At 39.7% G+C, this 24,548-nt stretch overlaps 1 protein-coding gene across 1 annotated transcript in view; it reads left to right on the top strand.

Moving 5' to 3' along the window:
* CDH5 (cadherin 5) overlaps positions 1-24,548 on the top strand; it is a 52,765-nt gene that overhangs the window by 10,276 nt on the left and 17,941 nt on the right. Inside the window, exon 2 of the mRNA XM_074968796.1 lies at positions 19,528-19,723. Within this exon, the coding sequence (XP_074824897.1) occupies positions 19,541-19,723 (183 nt within the window). The 5' untranslated portion in view covers positions 19,528-19,540. The remainder of the gene's footprint in view (positions 1-19,527; positions 19,724-24,548) is intronic.

Genomic DNA, 24,548 nt, shown 5'->3' with positions numbered 1-24,548 from the left:
TGTTACTTTTTTCCTACAATATTTTCCAAGCCAAGAAATCACATCAGTCACAGGTCCCTTGCACTTGCTGATTTTAAAAATGGAATCCTTTGAATCAACAAAATACAAATTGCTATATGACAGTATGAATAATATAGAGCACTAAGTGAAAGTATTCTGTATCAGAAACAAAAGTTCTGCTGATCTGTTTAATTATATGTGCATTAGCAAAGTATTCCGTTACTTTCTCCAGAGTCCTTTCTACTCTCAGGTGTTTGTGGCCCATTCCTGGGAGCTGTGGATGCAGATCAGAGAATAGAATTTTGTAGCGATTCCTTGGTCATGCTACTAACTCCATGCAAGTAGTCATAATCCTCTGTTTGTGACATTACATTCATTACTACAAAATGAAGGGTGATGTCACAAATATAAAATAATGATCACTGTGGGCTGGTGCTATGCTAAGTAGTAAACTTCAAAACGTTCAGCAACTGGGTTCAGTCTCAGCACATGATGCAGAACCTAACCTTCTTAGGTCCCTCTTCTCTCTCCCTGCGACCCCCACCACTCCCTCACACACTCTTCTCTACTCTCCCTCCAAAACAGATAGATTTTTCTCTCGTCTTTACTCCCTCTTCCTAGCCAGTACTCCCCTTCAGGAGCCTTCAGTATCTTTCTTCAGCATACTCATGCAGCATCCTTTGTGCTAATAGATTTGCATGTGAAGTTAAGGGCTGTATGCACCAGGGAAACCCTGCACCATTTTCAATAATAATGCTTGCTCCACCCTTTAGGAGTGTTCTAATCCAATTTGCAGATCACTTCAGGGAAAGCTTCTGGAATAAGGCGTTATGATATATCATTCAAGAGCTTATAAGGAACAAGAACTCTTAGTCAGTGCCAAAACAAACGTACATAGAATACTGCAGGCACTATACCTGTTCAGCCCCCAATGGGTTTTCACCAGTTCCCAAGTGTCTCCCTAGTCTTTATGATGACAAATAACATTATCCTGGAAACTGGGCAAGGACATCATTGATTCTGCACCTGGCATGATACATGATCTGCATACTGAGACAGTGAAATGATGTGAGATTCCTCAGACTCACCTCATTATGCAGTGGTGCACTAATAGCCTTTTGTGTGCGTTCATCTCTTGGGACAGATGGAAAGCCAGCAGTCTCATAAAATCTGGTGAATTGCTTGCTAGTCATGCTGAGATTCTCAAATAAAATGAAAATAGTCGTGCACTTTAATGACAGCTACATTGCATAACTGATGTGGGGAGAAGTGGGTGAGACTGGTTAATGCCACTACTGTCCATTTTTGGGATTTGAAATTCTTTCATTGCCTGCATGATACATGTGTCACTCTTACCATAGTAAACAATGCCTCACACTTCTCTGTGACAGCATTAATTCCCTTTGGGCCATTCAAATGATTCCTAAAAATGTTAGTTTACCTAGTCTCTGGGTTGCGTGCCCCTGCAAAGTCTAGGGAAAGAGTCTAGTTCAATGAATAAAAACACACACCATTCCATTTCCTTCATGTTCATGGGCATAGCGTGTGGGCGCTGGTGGACTGTGATAGATAGCAGATCAGACTAGTTTTTAAGGTGCCTTCTGGCCTTAAACTCTATTACTCTATAGCAAGTTTTTCAGATAAGGAAGTACTGTTTTAAAAAAATATAACCTGATTCTCTGTAAGTGGAATAGTTGTTTAATTAGATGTTGTTTGTGCATGTAGATTTCTGAATAAATCTACACAGCTTTGTTTGTCTGCAAGGCCATTTGATAGCCCTATACAACATCCTAATCCCATCCTAATGCCCATGTTCATAAGTACAGGCAAATAGAAGCATTTAAAAGGAAAAAAAGAAGTTCTCTTTCTGGCAGACCCAGTATGCACAAAACAAATCCCATGATTAAACACAAATCTCCCCGGAAAAGTTCTGACAGGCTCCCAAGGGACTATGTGTCTCTTTCAAACTTTCCAAGAATAACTTTAAAATAAACTAACTGGCAACTGGTGATTGCATTTTATTCTAACACAGGCCACACTCAGAGCCAGTGCAACTGCACTGAAATTAATGGAGTTAAGGCAGAGGTGAATTTGGCCCTCTATATCTAGAAAGGAGGAAATCGATGCAGTCTGCTAGTCTGAAGAGTTCACTGAACTGTCACATGCTTTGATTTTTGCTTCCACAAAGAATTTCATGGACGTGTCAGACTTGAACTATCACGTTCCTCCTAGGGTTCACAGTTTGGAAAAAGCTTGTCCCATAGCCATAGGCATGCATGCAACTGTGAGGTGGATAAATTAATCAAAACATAAGCCAACCAAACACATTTTTGTGAGCATGAAGCTAAGCCTAAAAGTGTATGCCAGCAAAAACATATTAACCGGTTTTCTAACAATAGGCCTTCTCCATCACATCCAAAACACCACAGTTCTCCAAATAGTATTCAACTCCAAACGTGCCCTTCAGATATTAGAGGTTTTTTTTAAAAAAAAAAAAAAGACAAGACTACATGTACTATTCATTATAAGTCCAGAGACAATGGAGAAGCAGTTAGTGTATAGCAGTCCCCATAGACAAAACATTAGACTGAACTCTCTCAACAACAAAGTAAATACCTAGCCCTGAGGAGTTTTTGCAGGCCAAATGAGAACTGAGATCAAGGTGGATTGCACAGGGTATAAATCAGTTTAGAATTAACTCCTGTATACCATACAGAATCCCTGCTGTTCTTTAGCACCAGTTGTCTCCACTATGGCTCTTGGGCTCCTTTTAATAGTTTGCTCAGGAAAAAGCAGCATTTGAGTTGAAGGAATAAAATAATCTTGTCTCTCATGGAGTTCATGCCCGTATGATACTGCAAAACTACCCCATACAGGCTTCTCATCTATCAAAAATAGATCAGAAGTGCCTGTCACCATGGTATCTAAGACCCTGATCCAAAACCCACTGAAACCAATGACAAAACTCACATTGGTTTCAAAGGTTTATGACCCAAGTGTCCTCACTCCTGGTTCAGGAACTTCAATTCCTCTCTTCCCCTTCCCTCATAGTCTCAAACATTCCCCAGCAATCCAAACAAGAGAGGCTGCAATTTAAACAAACATGTGCTTATTTGGCTGCCACACATTAACTTGCTCTAAGAATTGAGATAACTTTTGTAGCTTGCAGTTGGGGAGGGGGGATGGAGGTAAGGACAGGGGGAGGGAGGACAATCTTGGTGGTACTTGTTGCTGAGCATTCATTCCCATTGCCAAATCTTTTCATCTGAGTCAAGGACTGTCAGCAAAATGGGATGTTTGCTTAAGATCACAGTTTATGGTATGTCCGTGCTCCTCCGCGTGGCAGCTATGCAGTGACTGGCTGGGAAAGAAACTCTCTGGACTGGACTCTCTGGGAAGACAGACGTGAGCAAAAATCAGTCAGTCTGAGGTGGACAATGACAGAATGACACAAAATGTCCTCATTTGGGCTTGGGCTACGCTGCTTGGTGCTGTGCTACTCAGAGCAACTGCTCTCATTTGACTTTGAGAGTCTCATTCAAAATCAAACCAAAAGACAATGGGCCGTGTTTACTATTCCTCTCCATTCACTGTTATTTTATCCTATTCTTTGCCTATATGCCTAAAATACTTTGGGCCCACTCTTGATGTCGGTTAAACTCCTAATCAATTCAATGAGAGTTCTTTGGATCAGGAATGCAGGAGGATTAGACCCTTAGACTAAATACGGCCTCAGGATTTGTCTTCCCATTTTAGATCTATGGGGAGGGGAGAGGGACCACATAACGGTTTATACCTACAGTAACGGGGCCACTTCTGAAAAACATTTTTTTCCTCTGTGAAAAGGATCACACAAAATATCAATCTAATTTCATTTAAAAAATTCCCAGGAGAGAGGAAGAAAAAGGGACCTTTATGAGCCCCTTGTACGAGCTTTTATTTTTCCTCCTGGCTTATCTCCCTTACCCTGAAATTACTCATTTACATACAGATCTTGAGAACACTTTCAGTGGGCTTTGCTAAATTCATTCCACATTGGTGTGGATAGCTCATTCTACCTTGTTTTGTTTTACCCCCTCAGTGTTTTCTCCAGTTCTTTAGTCCAAGACTCAGCAAATAGATCCAAAATGCACACAGAGGACTCCCGTTCTGTACCGTCACTGGGATTTTGCTGTAGTTCTGGCTGCTGCTACCAAGCTATCTTTAGTATTTGTTATCTGTCCATTTGCTTGGTGCTTTTTTGACATTTCATTAAAGCTAGCTGGAAAACCGACAAAAATTGAAACTTTGATGAAAAACCCAATAGTCAACACTTCCCCTCCCCTATTCCCCTATCAGCTCTATATTTTAGACAATAGTTGTAGAAAGACCAGATGTCCTACTTCTGTTCTGTTTGTTACTTTCCAGCAGGTCTATATGAGTTTTGCCTGTCCTGGGATAAGAAAGCAAATATCATTCTCGCTGTTGGACTCTGTGAACATAAAGCCTGTGACTATGACTGATAAGCAATAAATCTTCACCGTGCACAACACGATTGAAAACACTTACAACTTCCTAACCAAATTTCTTCAGATGTAAAAAGCACCAGTCCTGACTGAAGACTCAGTCCATGGAAAGCCTGAAGTTTAAAATGCAATTGTTTGAGTTCTAAATAGAAAGACATTTCTAAATAATATTTGAATGTACAAAAACAGTGTTATGTTCAGTTAATTCAGAAATATAAGAATTTTTCTGAAGTTCCCAGGAATCATCTAAGGGATAAAACAGGCCTGGGAAATTTCAGCCCATAAACTTCTTCTGAAAAATTATATAAGCACCTGCAAACAGGGGCCTACAACAAAACGGTGTATTGCCTCCTCAACCATAATTATACGTGGCCCTTGCTTGCTGGGACCCAGAATTGAGTGAATATGATGCAAAGAACACTGCAAAGGCAGTAACGTTGTGTGACCAGATTTTCAGAGGAATTATGGTTAGGATATTGAGGTACCTATGTATTCCATGTAGTGCTATCTTTCTTATAAAAATCCAAGCAAAGAGACATCCTTGTTTAGAATGTCTCAATCTGTGATGCTCCAATAGTTTTTAGATAGTCACAAACATTCCAGAATGCTTGGTTACCCAAAGAGATTACTTCTGTGATCTGTAAACCAGGAGATGAAAATGACATTCCAAAATAAAATGATACAACGAAGGAAAGCACCATGTCACCGTTGAGATCAGCTCCTTAATCTAATAAGCACAAAGTGACAGACCATTGTCATAAAAGAAAGGTCAAAATAGGTCACTTCCAAAAAGTACTCTAAGTTCTGTATATTGCTTGGAACATTTGTTGAGTGTTTTAATAATAATTTTTGATAACAAAAAACAGTGTTTATCCCATTTGGAATCTCAGAAAATGACAGTTTTGTAAAGTTATGAATGTCCCAAGACTCTCATGTCACATAAGATATCATAGATCCTACCAAAAAAAAGTGTTATTTGAGTTTAAAAATCTACCCAGTTAGCATTTTGCACTGAGCTAAATGTACTGCCTCAGCTATTGCTACATTTTAAGCCCAAGGAAATGAAGTAGCTCATTTTGACGGTTTTAGATATAGTTCTCTAACAGAAGCTACAGTAAAGGTAACAATTCTCTATTTTATTATTGTACTGTGCTGCCTCTCTTTTTAATTAGGTTTGTTAGACTTTCACCAGGAAATGTTGTCTAATGATTAGACCAAGGGACTAGGAGACCAGAACCTGTGGTTCTATGGCTAGTTCTGATACTGATCCATTGTGGGAACGTTGCCAAGTCATTGAACCTGTAAGTGCTTTAATTCACCAATCTGTAAGATGTACATAATGCATGCTGTATCCCCTATACTGCTCAGGAGCTTGAGGCGGCTTTCTTAGTTCATTTCTGCAAAGTGCTTTAGGGTCCTTAAATGAAAGGTGTTTTCAAAGCGCAAAGTATTACTAGGATTGTTTTCATTTACTAAGGTTTTATCCCTTTGAGTGCTGCAGTGAAGGTCTCTCCATTACATAAATAGGGTGTGCACTCACCTTAGAAAGAAAAAGATAATTTATTTACCTTATGTCGTTTAGTGGTTACCTTGCTGTATTTTTTATTGCCAGTTATTCTGTTCATGAGCCTTTACCCTTCAAAGTTCATAGATAGATGACAAAGTGAGAACTTTTTAGTGTAGATTCTACATGGAGATACATACTATTACTGTACAGATAGATATCGGGTCAGAATCGTCTCTCTGTTACATGGGTATAAATTCAATATAATTTAACTGAGTTCGGTAGTTACTCTGGATTTACAGTGGTGTAACAGAGCAAAATCGGACCCCAGTATTTTTGAGCAACATTTCCACTATATAATTACAGGTCCAATGCCAAGTCAATGGGAGTCCTTCCATTGATATCAGTGAGTGGGGGCTTGGGCACTACATCAGTGAAATGCCTGCGCTATACCTATCTGGTAGTTCCAATGCAGTTTAAGCATTCTTATTACAAACACTGGCAAATGTTTATATTACCTTTAGTAACTTATAGTAATATTTTGTGTGATGGGAAGGTTTAATTTTTCTGCAGTTCATCATACAAGAGCTCGAACTGGTTGAAATATTCTTCGGTATATATTTTATTTTGTTTTGTTTTTTATACCTAAAATTCTAATATTTTTTAAAAGAACAGCCATTTTCATAAATATCTTTCAGGTTGTCATTAAAAAACTGGGGGGGAAGGGGGAAACCTACCATTTTAGGTTGTCAGCAACCAAAAAAAAATTGATTTCTGGTTTGTCAACAAATAACCCAGAAAATTCCACAAAAACCACTGGGGGAGCGCGGGAGTTGTCTTCAATTTAAATTTTGTAAAAAGATCTATTTTAAGAGCTGCTAGAGCTGGTCAGAAAATTTCTGTTGCGAGTCTGATTCATGGCTGTTGTTTTTAGTCAAATTTCTTTTATGGGATATTTATCAATCTTTTCCAGTTGGACTGGAGATATTCTTTTAAAGGAATCTTCATTGAAAAAAAAAATCAAAATGATTCTTTACATGAGATTATTGTGAGATATTTCAACCTCCTCAGCCAGGGCAATAAAAATTGTATCAACTGCGACTGCTTAGTCATTTATTTAATCAACCATACATTAGACTTGGATTACTAGTTTCCACAGGATAGAGCTATAGGACAGTGCACTTGAGAGCCTAGATATGCATCTTTTATTTTTAACTAAAACTAATTTCACTTAAGCATTACATTAACTTTAAAGAATGGGAGGAAAACAAATCGGAGCTGGACAGGGACTGCAAAAATTTTCTGGAGCAACCATCACTGAAACAGGACATTTTAAAGCCAATATTGCAGAACTACTTATGCAAAGCACATTTCTAATTAGGACACTATTTACATACATTTGCACCAAAAACTTGATTCTAAAGAATTATACTCTTCCAATTAGGAAAAGAAACCATACCACATGACGTGTGTATCGCAAAGCGGCTTGAATATCAAAATCTTTCAGTGAACTCTCCATTTATACTTTGCAGGCTAAGAATTATTTGCTGAAATTATCCAGCACAATTTCAAATAATGAATACATTTGAGAAAATCATGATCTGCTCAAAGATGATTTATGAGCGTAGAGAGCTCAGTTAATTGAATAAACTAATTGTGAATTTTTTTCCCCTGCTCTCTTCAGGACATATTTAAGGTCCTTGCTTCAAATAAATGGGGTTTAAGCTATTGGTACAAGTAGTCAGACCAAAGCTAGACTGAGCCTATAGTCTCAGATCTGATGAAAGGAACAGCTTGGGAAGGAACTGTCTCAGTCATAGCTCATCCTTTATTATCCTCTTGTTTTGGAAGGATGTTTGGAGGAGGGAGTAAGTTGCTGCAGCATTTAAATGGATGCAGCTTACTCTTGCCTCTCCTGGCCCCACCAGGCCCCAAGCCAGGCCAACTACTCCTGGCAGCAGATGGGGATGGATAGGATGGGCTACTCTGCCTTATGCACTGCCACCTTCTTGCTGACACAGCAAGTATCTGGAGAGCAGAGTGTGCTCCACCCCTGAGCCACACCCAAGATACAGATAGGCTGAGCAAGGGAACATCTGGTTGAAGGCTTACTTCTCTACTTACATGGGTATAACCTAGCCCTGCATTTTTAGCTGCTTGCTTCTGGTCACTCCAACATGCTGCACCATGTTGCATAGGGCATACTTTCCCTTGCTCAGCTTCAACAACTCCTGCTACTATCTCTGGGGTTTGTTGACTGAAATAGTGCACTACCTAGCCTTTCTTCAGGGGTCTAACATCTGCAGAACTTGATCCTCATGCCCTTACCCAGTTACTTCTGAAGGACCTCTAAAGCTAGAATGGTGGCAAGGGATGTGTTATACTTGAACATGAGTGGTTACATCGCCAACTTCAGGGAAAGGAGCTCCCCGGGACTGGCTCACCAGAAGGGGAGGATTTTTTGCTGAAGGAGATGTTCACAGACTAGCCCGAAATGAGTATCTCCTTGCAGACTCCAGCTGTGCTATGGAGCCAAGCATCACTCATAACGATACCATACAAAGGAACTGCAGAGTAGACAACGACACTTCTGATTGAAATGATGAAAGCTGCCAAGGAGAAAAGAGGAAGTATTTTTGCAAGGAGTCCTGGAGTTTTGTTTTCACTATATGTTTGACTTGAAAGATAAACCAAAGGGTGGGGTACTAGCTTAACTGAAGAAATTGTTTTACAGAGGAAGGAGCCAAAGCTGCAGTTCTGAAGCAAGTCAAGAGACAGCAAAACTATTTCATTTGGGGACATGCAGTCTGTTAGCCAGCAGCCAGCAAAAGTGAAATCATTTCAAAACTTGGGAAAACATGGAAAGAGGGATCTGCTGAGAGAAGTGAAACATTTTGTATTGTAACCAAACTGTACATCTGTTTAAGAGGTTCGGTCTGATACGTAGGTGACAAAGGCCCATAAATAAAATGCAATGCCTTGGGATATTCACCACTTATTACTGTGCTCTGCACTATGTTTGGGGTTATTACTGTAAACTACAGCAATATTCCCCTCTGCCTCAGGGATGTTCCTGGCTTCTTATTCTTGTATTGTGTTCTCTGTTAATGATTGACATATTTGTATGAGGCTCAAATGGTGAAGGCCCCATATTCCCTCTCAGGGAGCTCTGTTCCAGCTTGATAAATCTTTAGAAGGATCAGGACAGCGCAGCAGGCCCAGAGCTCATACAATAGATAAACCCATCCACTCAGACTTCTCTGGATACAGGTCTTCAATTTCCATGCCCACAGATCACCACAACATTGAGATAGCCAAGGTACTGATTATCTGTTCAGATTAAATTCTTCACTCTCTAGCAACTGCTCTTTAAAGACTAGGATGTTCAGAAAAGAGAACACCATTCTACAGGGGTGCTGGGACAATTGGTATAGTGAGGGTGCTGAGACCCATGGAAACAAACTGTAAACCATGTATATAATGGAAACCACTTCAAGCCAGGGGGTGCAGTAGCACCCCAGCACCCTTAGTTCCAGCACCTATGCCTTTCTGGACAGCATATTTCTAAGGTTAATTGAAAGGAAAGGTATGCTTAGCAAGGTGTTCTTTGGTAGATACAGGCCAGAGCCTCAAAGTTTGGATCCATATCTGAATTTCCTAGTGGCTGGCATTGGACAAGTGGTTTTGGTTCAAAGCCCGTTCAAAGCAAGTGGTTTTGGTTCAATATCTCTTGCCTCTGGATATTCTCCTGTAAAAAGCAAAACAAACTAACAGACGTGAATTATTCTCCTTTAGGTAAGATAGGAATAATGTGAAAGACAAGCTACTCTCCCATCCTCATGCTCTAATAAAAATGCTGGCCACTTAAGTTGATAACACTTTCTGAGAGCGTCTTTGTAAATATGTCAGTGCTAGTGAAGTTAATAGCAATTTAAGCTTGCAGTGTAGTGTTTCAGTCTTCCCAACTAGCCATTACAATACAACAATGCACAACGAGATAATTACTGTACTAGGGATAGAACAGAATGATGAAAAGCACCATTCCCTTCAGTCCTAGGCTGGTGCAAGGACAGATTTCCAACTGTTGTTCTCTTTCCTGAGGATGGGGGTGGAGGGGTCTTTTTCACAAGTATTTCCCAAAGCTACAGTCAATCCTAACTGACATTAACAAGCTGTTTTCAAATTGATCATCCATAGTTCAGATTAAGGGTTGACAGATACGGTTAAGTGGTCACCATGACTTTCAGAATCAAAATCCCCCCGGGATCCTTTACATTTTGCAGTGTAAGGTTTCTCAATTGCAAACAAAATCAATTACTTCCTAGATGTACATCCTAAACATAGTTTAACAATGAGCATTTGATGTTAAAGAAGCTACAATCATTTTGCCCAGCAGTTTCCTACACATTCGTGTAGAATGAGGAATGCAGTGTGTGTAGCTCACATACAACGATGCAGAATAAAGGGACAGGAAAAAAACAAAAACACATCATTATGACATGAAGGTCCTAAAACACCACTTTCCAACCATGCTACAGCATTACAGAACAAAAGTAACTGCCTAATACTGAAGAGTAACTTTGGAATACATCTGACTACCTTACGTCCCAAAATATTGGCTTAATAGAACATTCAGCTAATCATGTGGTGTCTACTTTTCTATCACTAATAATTGCTTCTCTTTTGATGTACCTACTGACAGTTGTTAAGAGGTAATGGGAAACAATTTATGTGTAATTTCAAGTTTTCCAACTATTTGAATGTTATCTTTCCCTGACAGTCCTTTGTACTGTAGAAAGGAAGATTCAGAAGGAAAATTTGGCAGCTTTGCTACATGATATAAACTTCTCCATCTGATATGAAAGTCAGGTCTAAAGTTAGCTAGTAATAACGTGATTTAAAAATTGTTCTAGAGAACAGCCTCAGAAACATTAACTCTATACCTTGTACAATTTAAGAATACAAAGGCAGAGGGGACTGCATGTTTGGTTTGAAACTTTTCCAAATACAGGGAACTGAAGTAGTACCTAAAGATTTCTCTGAGCTGGCTCATTTGTTCCTGTGTTCTACTCAGAGCTGGTTGAAACATTTCAAGTGAAACATTTTTTCATTCAAAAGATGGGGCTTTGTCTAAGTCAATGTTTTCCATGTGAAAATACTGATTTCAGCAGAATTTACTGTCAGGAAAATCAAAACATTTCATTTAATTGAGCCAGAACATTTTGTTTCAGGTTGGGTTGACATTAAACCTTTCCATCTACCTAAACTGTCGTATTGCCTCCTACCCCCATTCACCCCTATGGGCTGTGCTTCCTTGCCCGACTACATCTCCTGTGATGCACAGAGCTTCCCCTTGTGTCTAAGCAGTTGCTCCCATGATGAACTGAGGCAGCTCAGGTGGACGCAGAGTAATATCAACTGAACAAAACAAAATAGGAAGTTTCGATTCATGAATGTTGAAATGTTCTTATGAGCAGTATCAAAACAATGTTCTAACAATTTTTTTTCTTCCATGAAAAGTTTTGATATTTCATATATTTTTCTGATTTGGATGAAAATGAATGTCAAAATATCAGAATTTTCCTATGGGATTGAAGTAGTATATACCTTGATACCATTCATCACCATGTATTTTTGACTGGTTTCCATGCCCCATTTAGGGCTTATATCCTGCCCTCTGTCCCTGTTTCCATAAGCATCAAAGTTTGGCAAGATCAGCCATTTTGAAAAAAAAATTATTATATTTTGTGTTTGAATAGCAGGTATGTTGCATGCTTGTGCTTTGATACATTTGATTGTTTATTCTTTCAACCTTTTTCTCGAAACAGAGTGAGAGAGTGCAAAGATTAAAAAAAGAAAGCTTTGGTAAGATTTAGAGGAAAAAAGGAAAGAAAGGTTGTTTGGCGAGGTTGGGTAAGGAGAGGTTATTTTAAAGGCCTACTTTGGCATGTTATTAAAGAAATAGAAAGAGTTTAAAGAAAAAAAGATTTTTGTTTTTAAAAGGGATAGTCTGAAAGAATAAAGGCAACTTATTGAAGAGAAGAGATTTTTGGTGAGGTTTAGTAAGGAGAGGTGTTTTTAAAGGACTAGTTTGGAATATTAAAGAATAACAATTTTTGAGATAAATGTAAAAGGTGCAAAATGTAAATATAAGGGTAGATTAAGAAAAGAGCATTTAAAAAGTTAAATAGAGAAACAAAGGAAACTGTTTAGTAAGTACATGGTGAAAATATAAAGGTTGGTTAGGAAACGTTTAAAATAAGGGTAGGTTAAGAAAAGAGCATTTAAAAACATTAAATAATATTGAAAAATAGATAAAGAACAAACATGGCAAAAAAGGGCATTTACTAAAGCAGAAACTGTTTAGTAAGCACATGGTAAAATATAAAGGTTGGTTAAGAAAGAAACATTTAAACTATTAAATACAAGGATAGGTTAAGAAAAGAGCATTTAAAAGGAGTTACATAAAAGAGAAACACAAACATAGAAAAGAAAAGGAGTACTTGTGGCACCTTAGAGACTAACCAATTTGTTTGAGCATAAGCTTTCGTGAGCTACAGCTCACTTCATCGGATGCATACTGTGGAAAATACAAAAGATGTTTTTATACAACAGACCATGAAAAAAATGGGTGTTTATCACTACAAAAGGTTCTCTCCCCCCCCCCACCCCACTCTCCTGCTGGTAATAGCTTATCTAAAGTGATCACTCTCCTTACAATGTGTATGATAATCAAGGTGGGCCATTTCCAGCACAAATCCAGGGTTTCACAAGAATGTCTGAGGAACAGTGTTGGGGGGAAAGGAATAAACAAGGGGAAATAGGCTTGAATAGAGACTGGGAATGGTTGATTCATTATAAAAAGTTATTTGTATCCAATTTGCAAAATCATTCCAGTTCAGCAGTCTCTCGTTGGAGTCTGTTTTCGAAGTTTTTTTGTTGAAGGATAGTCACTTTGAGATCAGAAATTGAGTGACCAGAGAGATTGACGTGTTCTCCGACTGGTTTATGAATGTTATAATTCTTGACATCTGATTTGTGTCCATTTATTCTTTTACGTAGAGACTGTCCAGTTTGCCTAATGTACATGGCAGAGGGGCATTGCTGGCACATGATGGCATATATCACATTGGTAGATGTGCAGATGAACAAGCCTCTGATAGTGTGGCTGATGTTATTAGGCCCTGTAATGGTGTCCCCTGAATAGATATGTGGGCACAGTTGGCAACGGGCTTTGTTGCAAGGATAGGTTCCTGGGTTAGTGGTTCTGTTGTGTGGTATGTGGTTGCTGGTGAGTATTCGCTTCAGGTTGGAGGGCTGTCTGTATGCAAGGACTGGCTTGTCTCCCAAGATTTGTGAGAGTGTTGGGTCGTCCTTCAGGATAGGTTGTAGATCCTTGGTAATGCGTCGGAGGGGTTTTAGTTGGGGGCTGAAGGTGACGGCTAGTGGCGTTCTGTTATGTTCTTTGTTGGGCCTGTCCTGTAGTAGGTGACTTCTGTGAACTCTTCTGGCTCTGTCAATCTGTTTCTTCACTTCTGCAGGTGGGTATTGTAGTTGTAAGAATGCTTGATAGAGATCTTGTAGGTGTTTGTCTCTGTCTGAGGGGTTGGAGCAAATGCGGTTGTATCGTAGAGCTTGGCTGTAGACAATGGATCGTGTGGTGTGGTCAGGGTGAAAGCTGGAGGCATGTAGGTAGGAATAGCTGTCAGTAAGTTTCTGGCATAAGGTGGTGTTTATGTGACCATCATTTATTAGCACTGTAGTGTCCAGGAAGCGGATCTCTTGTGTGGACTGGACCAGGCTGAGGTTGATGGTAGGATGGAAATTGTTGAAATCATGGTGGAATTCCTCAAGGGCTTCTTTTCCATGGGTCCAGATGATGAAGATGTCATAAATGTAGCGCAAGTAGAGTAGGGGCGTTAGGGGACGAGAGCTGAGGAAGCGTTGTTTTAAGTCAGCCATAAAAATGTTGGCATACTGTGGGGCCATGCGGGTACCCATAGCAGTGCCGCTGATTTGAAGGTATACATTGTCCCCAAATGTAAAATAGTTATGGGTAAGGACAAAGTCACAAAGTTCAGCCACCAGGTTAGCTGTGACATTATTGGAGATAGTGTTCTTGACGGCTTGTAGTCCACCTTTGTGTGGAATGTTGGTGTAGAGGGCTTCTACATCCATAGTGGCCAGGATGGTGTTATCAGGAAGATCATCGATGGATTGTAGTTTCCTCAGGAAGTCAGTGGTGTCTCGGAGGTAGCTGGGAGTGCTGGTAGCATAGGGCCTGAGGAGGGAGTCTACGTAGCCAGACAATCCTGCTGTCAGGGTGCCAATGCCTGAGATGATGGGGCACCCAGGATTTCCAGGTTTATGGATCCTGGGTAGTAGGTAGAATATCCCAGGTCGGGGTTCCAGGGGTGTGTCTGTGCAGATTTGATCTTGTGCTTTTTCAGGGAGTTTCTTGAGCAAATGCTGTAGTTTCTTTTGGCAACTCTCAGTGGGATCAGAGGGTAATAGCTTGTAGAAAGTGGTGTTGGAGAGCTGCCTGGCAGCCTCTTGTTCATATTCCAACCTGTTCATGACGACGACAGCACCTCCTTTGTCAGCCTTTTTGATTATGATGTCAGAGTTGTTTCTGAGGCTGTGGATGGCATTGTGTTCTGCGCGGCTGAGGTTGTGGGGCAAGTGATGCTGCTTTTCCACAATTTTAGCCCGTGCACGTCGGTGGAAGCACTCTATGTAGAAGTCCAGTCTGCTGTCTCGACCGTCAGGAGGAGTCCACCTAGAATCCTTCTTTTTGTAGTGTTGGTAGGGAGGTCTCCGAGAACTGCCTTATTCTTATCTTAAAAAAAAGAAAAAAGAAGAAACCAGACCAAGCATTTTTCCAACCACGTAGCCCTTTTACATAGGGGCTTTAATAAAAGTTAAAACCATAAGCCCTGAATAACAAACAATTTTTAAAAGTTTCCCCCTGTGTTTTAGACTAAATTGGTCATTTTTTAGTAAGAACTCTTTGAAGCTGCAGCAAAACCCTGTTAGCAAAAACAGCATCTGTGCATCAGTGGATCAGAGATAAGAAGGCCAAGCCCACGCCGCTTCCCATAGCTCCCATTGGCCTGGAGCAGCGAACTGCGGCAAGTGGGAGCCACGATCAGCCGAACCTGCAGACGTAGCAGGTAAGCAAACTGGCCCGGCCCACCAGGAGGTTTACCCTAGGAGGCCGCGTGCCAGAGGTTGCTGATCCTTGCACTATAGTCTGCCTTAGCAAGGCTCCAGGGGTTACCCCTTCAGTTTGCTTGGTTTTTTGTTTGTTTTTTTACACAGACTTCTTTCCTAACTTTTTAAACACAGTTAAAGTTTTAACAAATGGTGAGATTGCATTGAAAGATACTTTGTGAAAGTTATAACAAATATTTTATTCCATTTACGGATTGTAAAAGACAAACTATCACTTTGTGACTGCATGAAACTCAGAGATAGGCTATCTGAAGAACGCCCCCATCCTCGACTTTTCCCCCATACTTTTAAACACTTGCTAAACATGCAGTGTTTCATTGTATAAAGATTGTTTTTTTAACATTTAACATGAAAATACAGCATTGACTGAGATGTAACATAACATGACCTTTGTTAAGGATATTCTGTATGCAGTGAGGCCTATTTGAAGCATTATGTTTGGTTTTTTTAAAAGTTTAACATGAAAAAGCAGTATTGACTGAGCTGTAACAAAACAAGGCCCTTCTTAGGGATGTTTTGTAGAAGTTTAGTGAACTAAAAAGGCTTAAGATACTAGCCTATCCTTTTAAAAATAGTTGTTTTTTTTAAAGTACCAAAACATCAATTGGGTAAGAATATGAAAACTGTCAATTGAAGAGAGAAAAAACAAAAAAACAAACAAGATTGCTTTTTAAAGTTTGGATTTATACAAAAAACACAAGAAAAAATTAGCTTATGTAAAAAGAGTTAGCTTTTTCAAACAAAAAAACAACAAAAAAACCCACAGAGATAAAGAGTCTTCCTCCCCACCCCGCCACACACACTTTTCTAACCCCACCCCAACCACCACCTCCTTTCTCCTCTTTTCTAATGTTTTTTAAAAATCTAAACCGAGGACAAACAAATTTTTAAAAGAGCCACAGCCACAGAGATCAGCCCATTGGAGTAAGGAAGCTGACCAGAGTTTTAGGGTGAATGTTGATAACTCTTCTGGTGAAACCGTTTCATAGGCAGCCATTCTGTGTTAGTTGTTATGCTTTAGCACAGGCAAGCGTTTGTCAGTCAGAAACACTTTCCCACTTTGTGAGGTATTACCTCCTACATCCTACGGCCTATCAGAAATATTAACAAAAACAAACTTAAAGACACTTTGTAACAATGCCTGCAAAGCAACAATTACAATTTTGTTGTTCATTATCTTGTCTAAGCTCCTAGAGAATATATTTTTGTTTTTATAAAACCCTTTTATGCAAACTGTAATCCTTGATGATGTACAGCATTAAATAATATGAAACAATAGACAAGAGACCTGAGACATTGTTGAAATCTGAAGGGTCATGATTAAGTCCTAATGCAGAGGGCCTGAGGGGGAAATGAAAAAGGTACAGCCGAAGCAGAAGATGGTATGATTTAAGAGGGGTTCTGGGGCTGCTTTGCAATGGTCCAGATGCCCCAACAGCCTATATCCCTCATCCACAAGCACCAGGGCTGTGTGGGGTGGGTGGGCCTTTGTTAGAGCAACAGGACACTTGTATACCTCGTTGTTGTTGTTGACAAACTGTAACCTAACTGCACGTATGCTACGGGAACAACCTGCTTCCCTTTTGACAAACCTCACACCCCTTTAACTCCATAAAAACACGCTTCACACAGTTATTTTCAACTGACATTTTATTTTACAATACACCCTGTTTTGTTCCCAAAAACACACTCTGTTAGTGTTTTTTCTTAGCAAGATTTTGTAATTTGCTGAACAAAGACGACTTTCAACATTTCGCATTAAACATTTATCTGTCAGTTTGATGATTTCATCTAAAATGCTATTTGGGTCCTCGGCCTCTGTCACTTTGTCCACCAAATCTGCCCCTAAAACTAAATGTTCCTGGGTTAAACAGAGGCACTGCAGTGCATATCCCAACCTGGTGATGATATTTAACACACTCTCCATACACAAACTATCGCTAATTTCTTTAATTTTACAGTTCACATCATCTAAAGACCAGTACATGCAGTCGTGACGTCTCTGACTGGGGGCATCTATGGTGCACCCAGGACAATCCTCATTTTGTTTCTCAGGCAGTGCTTGATGATTCCGTGCAAAACGGCTTGCACAAATCAGTCTTACAGTTATGAACTCGCACATGCTTAATACCAAATTTCTCCCTCAACTTTAGATAGTACAGGCCTATAGAATAAGCATCCCCTTCTGTTTCAGCATTCTGTTGAGCATCTGGGCAAACACAGATCAGGCCCAATCCACTTGGCCCTTTGGAGCTGTCAGTGGCTAGAACCTCCAAGTCCTCTGAAGAGCCATCACTCAGCTGCTGAAAAATTCACAGTAAGAAATAAGTGTAAGGCAACTTTGTACTTTTTCCATAACCTGATTTAAAAACCTTTTACATCGTGTGTCAAGAGACCCTTTCCGCATGCAGCTTTTAAAAACAACAAATGAAATATGTCTCTGTGCAGGCTTGATCCAAAAGGCTCTAGCTAACCGAGCACTGGTGAATGGGTCCCTGCCAAACTATCCCTTGAACTTTCTTACATACAAGGTACCTGTGCCTCGTCTCCGTACAGCCCTTTGTTTGATTCGTTTGGGTTCTCCTGGCCAGGGTCTAGAGTCTCACACAAATCTTGGCCCAGCGGTCTGGCTTCGTGTTTCTCCATCGTGTTGTTCTTGCAGGTACACGCATCGTTAGCTATCCCTGTTTCCCCGCTCCCATCACCCGTCTCAAACACTGTTTGCCACAATGGTGTGTTTGTTTCTTCAGGTCCCATAGTAGCAACCGTATAATGTCTCTTCATGAGAGGCTTGACGGCTTGTGTTGGCCACGGACTTCTAGGTGCAGCCACCTTTAATCATCAGACCCGTTTAAATAGAAGCTTCTCCTTACTTAGGGAGGGAGGCCGCCCGATACTCTTACCAATAGTTTAGGGCTGCCGTTGCTTTCCCTCCCTAAAACATAGGGGGAAAACTATTTTACCACTATAATTTACTTTTATAAACAGGTTCTCTGTGTTTTTAACCCTGGGATCTTTCTGCATGCTCACTTTTTATTGAAACATATGCAAAAGTGCTAAATGAAGGGATGTGTCTTCATATAGGCTTGTCTTTTCAAGTGTTCATTCCTTTACAAGACATAATATAACTTTTACTTGCACTTGTTAAAAAGTCTGGGGAAGAAGCAGCCTTCTTATCTCCGATCCACTGACGCACAGATGCTGTTTTTATGTGGCAGTCACTAAATCTTTTGCTAACAGGGGTTCTGCTGCAGCTTCAAATTGTTCTTACTAAAAAATGACCAATTTAGTCTAAAACATAGGGGGAAACTTTTAAAAGTTGTTTGTTATTCAGGGCTTTTATTAAAGCCCCTATGTAAAAGGGCTACATGGTGGGAAAAATGCTTGTGGTCTGTTTTTTTTAGATAAGAATAAGGCAGTTAAAGATGGGTGGGGGAGGGAGATGGCTCTTGTTTAAAAACCTTGGGATTATAGCATTGGTTCAGGAATCGCAGCTCCCAGTGTCTGCAGTTCGCTGCTCCAGGCCAATGGGAGCTGCTGGAAGCAGTGTGGGCCGAGGGACATACTGGCCGCTGCTTCCAGCGGCTCCCATTGGCTTGGAGCAGCAAACCGTGACCACTAGGAGCCATGGTTGGCCAAACCTGCAGATGTGGCAGGTAAACAAACTGGCCTGGCCCGTCAGGAGCTTTCCCTGCACAAGTGGCGGAACAAGTTTGGGAACCACTGCTCTAAACCTTACCAAAGCTTTCTTATTTTTAATCTTCATGCTCTCACACACTATTCTTTCAACCTTTTTCTCTAAACAATCAAATGTATCAAAGCACAAGCACGCAACATACCCCCTATTCAAACATAGAAAATAATCTTTTCTTCAAAATGACCGATGGCGCCAAACTTCAGTGCCAACAGAAACGGGGACGGAGGGCAGGATATAAGCCGTAAATGGGGCGCAGAAACCTTTCAAAAATACATGGTGATGAATGCGATCGAGATATATACTACTGATGGAAATTCCATTATTTTTTTTTAATCAGGTTTAGTTCTACTGTAATGAATTGGCCTGATACTCTAGGGTAAATCCAGTAACTTCAGTGGAGTTAATTGTGACCTATATTAGCGTGTGAACAAAGGTAGGCTCTGTAGGGTTATAGGTTTGGATGTTGAGCTCAGCCAGAGCCAGTTCTGAGCCTTCATGAATTTGGCCATCTCTAGCAACAATTTACCATTGCTTAAGAAATCTCTGTTCTATATTCCCTACTGTTCATATTTTACAATGTTTTCTAGGTTGCAAAAGAAGATGAAAACGCTTATTCTCCTTTTCTCCCTGATCTTGGCTCCAGCCTCCGCTTACACAGAAGATTTCAAGACAAAACTAAATCTTTCACCAAACAGTCATAAACGATTTAAAAGAGAATGGATCTGGAATCAAATGCATATCATGGAAGAGATTAATTCACCATTACCACATCATGTTGGAAAGGTAATTAACAATCAGTCAGCAGTTACTAACTAGGGTGAATTAATACCATCCAAGAGGATGATGAACAGCGTTTCTTCGATCACATCTACAATGTCAAAAAGTAAGAAGAATTGTAATGTGGTTTTAATCCCAAACTACAGGACAGGGGTAATGGTAACAATGTGAAGATTTATAATAAGCCAAGAAGAATGTTACAAAAATAAAATTACTTGATTTGTAAAATACAAATCAGTTTTATAGATTGGTTGGGCATCTGTGCAACTGGGGAGTATTTTGGTGGCATACAGATGTAATGGGATGAATTGTAAATTAGTTGCACTAAATATTACACCACCATTTTATCTTCCTCCTGAAGCACAGGCCAGAATTCTGTCTTTTAAGGGCCATATCTTCTGCTGGTGTAAATTGGCCCAGCTCTGTTAACTTCAGTGCAGCTACATCAGTTTACTCCAGCGAAGGATCTGGCTCATGCTTCTAAGTTCTAAATAAATGTATTGAGAAGTGAACTTGTGCTTTTGTTACAATATTCATAAATTCTGACTGCTGTTCTCCTTTTACAGGGAAAGTGAGTATGAGGAAGTGGTTGTGGGTGGTTCAGTATCAGAGACAAAACTTGATTACCAGAGAAACTGTTTAATTCTATAGACAATAGAGAAATGATTAGGTAGTTTAGCATGCCAGTCTCTCTCCCTAGATACACATTACTACTTCTCATCCCCCAGTGACTGTACATTAGTATCGGGTTATTTAGGGAGAGTTAGGAACCCAATTTACAACCTGTTTTGGGAATTGTGAAGTTAGTGATAAATGCCTGCAGTAAGCAGGGATAGTTTTACAAGACTATTTAATAAATTCTGTCTCTCACACACACACACACACACAAAATCACTCATTTAAATATCAAACTATGCTAATCTTATTTACCCTCTACTCTGACTCTCCTAAGTCAATTCTGCTAAAACAACCTATAATCTGAAACTTTGATAGATTTATGTGGCAGTCATGAAACAAATTAGCCTACAGAGCATTTTGAGACAGTTGATCCACCAACAAGCAACACGGTCTATTTTGAGAATCCAGTTTTACTGAAAATAGATTTAATCTGTTCATTGTGCAGCAGAAGTGCATATTCTAATTACTCCACGGTTGCCCCCTAAAAATCACATATGACATTACTGAACTTGTGCTTCACTTTTAAAATGATAATAAAGCTCCGATATGCTTAATATGTGTAATTGTAGATTCATGCGGCTGCATTTCATTATTAACTGTAGATACCAATCTGTGCAGATTAAAAAATGAAGAGTAATTTGAATGAGATGCTTTATTTGTGCACATCTTTTTTTTAATTATGCCAGAAGTCAAGATGCGCAGAGTATATTTGATGCAAACACAAAAACTTGTGTTGTGTGCTCATTTAATTTGATGATTTGTTATTTCTGCACACATGAATAGAGCAACATAGCTAAGGAATGGATGTAGTCAGTGTAAATAAATCAGATTTCAGAAGTTAATGAGTTTATTAATAGATTTTACCCTCACCAAGCACCTGATTCAAAGCTCAGTGAAATCAATAGGAGTCTTTCCATTGATTTCAGTCTGTGTTGTATTGGGCCCAAAATACAATTGTAGCAAATCTGAAGAAAGTTCTTTCTGCTTATTACCTTCTGGATTTCTTTAACAGGTCCTAATTTCAAAGTCATAGGTCAGATCTACAACTTTACTGCAAATCCAGAGGAAAACTACCTTTCCAAAAATACATTACCAGATCTTCAGCTTCTAACAGTCTCAGAAGAGTTTAAGTCCTACCACTTATATCTGCAGGCTTCCTAAATTATACTGTATTTAGACTAGTGTCATTATCAGCACTCAATCAACTTATTTCCGCGTGCATGGCAAATTTGCATATTCTAATTAAACAACTGTGTTGACTGCAAGTCTCTGTAATAAGAAAAATCAGTCACCATGACATATAAAATGTCTCATGAACACTAGATGAATTAAATATACTAAAGGGATACAATTCTAATCTGTCAGCCATTCTCCAGGCATGCTGCGTTCATGGCTAATCTCAAACAGGTTGTCAATTTTTGTGTTTTGTTTTATTCATCGAGCCATCAAACTAGAACCATGAAAATTTGGCAGCTAAACCTGACATACATGCTATATACTGCAAGAGTGAACATCATTTGAAAGGTTCCCTTTAGGTATACGCAAAGGGTGGGATTTTAGGCCATTGCCCACCACTCTTGAAATTTACTCTCGTTAGACTTCATGTAAAAGTTTACAATGGACTTTAAAAGGCAGAAGAGTTATACCAGCACTCAGTGGTTTGATTATACCGCCTTAGATGCAGTTATGATATTGACTTGTTTGGTTCTGTTTCTTTTAAAAGAAAGCCTACAGTTCTCAGATTAGACCAAAATGGGGGGGCTGTGTTTAGAAATGTTGTAGTCCTCAGGTTTTATCACAATTTAGTAAAAAATTAATTGTTAAAAAAAAATGAGCCTTGACCTACTTGCAAACTCGTTTTCTATAGGGCATTGCTCATAAAATCCTGTGATTAACTGCACATCACCCTGGCAAAGTTCTTCAAATGTAGTCCTTCAATCTGAACAAGTCTGACACTTTTCTGATAAATGCAGCTGTACGTTTTCTTCCCATGTACGACAATCAGCATCTGTCAGCCTGCCTTGGTAAAATGAAACAGACTTTTCTGGATCAGCGCTGTTTACTGGCGGAGAGCGAGAGACAGAAAGAGGCCATAGGGTATTCTCAGCTAACACAGGGCATTTCTGTTTCATTTCAGACCAATTCCATAGGAGATTGAGGAGAACACCTCTATTCCTGGTGCTGTCCTAAATAAGAGAATAATTCACTTTGTATGGTGCTCTGTGGTCTTCCAGCAGTGGAATGCTTTTGATTACTTTTCCAAAGTCTGCATTCAGTGCATTGGACTGAACACTTAAGTCTTTAAATAAAGGCCACAGCAGCAGGCATGTAAAATTGAGTGACAGCAGTAGGAATATGCTCATACAGTTTGATTTTATTTTTTATGACCTGGGATGCTTTCCCTGTAGGTTCATCCCCACGATTTTAGCAAAGGCAATTTTGGAAGTCCCTGTGCTTTACATTGAATCAGTAAAACAGATTGAGAGAGAAGGCAAAGAGTATGCTCCTACCTTTAATATGTGGTGGGAGTTTTTTTCCCCCATGTGCTAATAGGACAACAGTGGAATGAAAAATTTACATCACCAAGTATAATAAGAAAAGAATTCATACTGTAAAGCAGAGAATCTTCTATTCTTCGTAGCTCAGTTAGAGTAGGAATGGACACAGTAATGGGATGCTAGCCAAAATCCTGTGAGACTGTCTTATCAGTCACCTGAAAACATATCAAGAGAGGGCACTTCCTTGGAGCATTGCAAGGGGGAAGGGCTGATCCAAAGCAAAAAACGTCAGTGGAGAAGCACTTATCCCATGAAGAAATAATATTCAGGCATCTGCTTGGGAGCTAGACAACACCCACAACAACATGAAGGAAGCCTAATTTTTCTGACACATTTAAAAGAAGACTGCTGTAGGGAACAATCTGGCACGACTCCCTATGGGGATGAACTAGCCAATCTAATAAGCTTTTTCCACTAATCGGACCATGATCTATCTGGGCAGATTCTACCAGTGAGAAAAGTAAGAGCTAATGAAAAGTATTAAACCCACCAAATTTTATAATCTCTCTCCCTCTTTAGCTAGACTTTCATATCAAAATCATAGCACCTAGGCTTAAGACCACTTTACGAAGTTAGGAAACCCTTCAATGAAGAGAACTTTCTTCCCACAAACTCAATCACAAAATTAACTTTGAAGGAACGTGTTGAAATATACAAATACCTGCATAGAATCTACTTATTGAAGGGTTGTTTTTTTTAAAATCGGACTAGTTTTAAAGCCATCATAAGCATCTCTCTTCACTAAGGAAATATATGAATGGTGCAGAGCCGGTGTAAAGGCTCTGGGTCACATCAGTATGGTTCGTGGTGCAGGGGATGTGCTGGGGCATCCCAACAACCTGAGAAGCCTTGGCTGCCAGAATGACCTCTGGAGTCACTGTGAGCCAGCAGAGTTCAAGCTGCCCTAAATTGCATCTTAGGAGTTCTAAGTCACCCCTCAGCAGCCACAGGATCAGGGAGCCACAAAAAACGTGACGTAAAATGGGGACTAAAGGAAGAAGAATTCCATGACATACTACAAAAAGGGACGGTGTAAACAAAAAAACTGTTTAAACAGCAATAGCCTGACCATCAGCAAGCTAAAGCAGAAATGCTAAACACAAAAGCAAATGCAACCTCTGATAATATCAGAGATGTAGGACTGGAAATTCTTGGTTAATTATAAGGACTGCCAGCGAGTATCCAACTGCAATAAATGGAATCAGAGTGCTAATATATCGAGTACATATATCATTGTACAATAAGTGTTATTTTAAGTGGTTTAAATCTTCTGTCAGGAATTGGGAGATAAAATGTGGAAATAGAAAAATCATAAAGTTACCTCCAGATTAATAATAATGCACAGAACCAGTAGGGGGAGTGGATTCAATTATTTTTAAAAAGTTGATCATATATTTTTTCCCCCTCTTCCTCCATCCTTCTTATGTTATTCATCTTCTTAAATTGTAAACTACTAAGTCTTATTACATGCTTTGAAAGCGCCTAGCACATTGAGGTTACTACTATAACCCAAATAGCAGTAGAAAAAAAATACATTATTAATACTCGGGTGTGACAGATGATCCACCACTCCAAGGGGCCCTGGATTCCATGGC

The sequence above is a fragment of the Natator depressus genome, chromosome 12, assembly GCF_965152275.1.
Source record: "Natator depressus isolate rNatDep1 chromosome 12, rNatDep2.hap1, whole genome shotgun sequence".
In the NCBI taxonomy this organism is placed as follows: domain Eukaryota; kingdom Metazoa; phylum Chordata; order Testudines; family Cheloniidae; genus Natator; species Natator depressus.
Note: the sequence above shows the minus strand (reverse complement) of the source record. Positions and strands in the feature narration are given on the sequence as shown.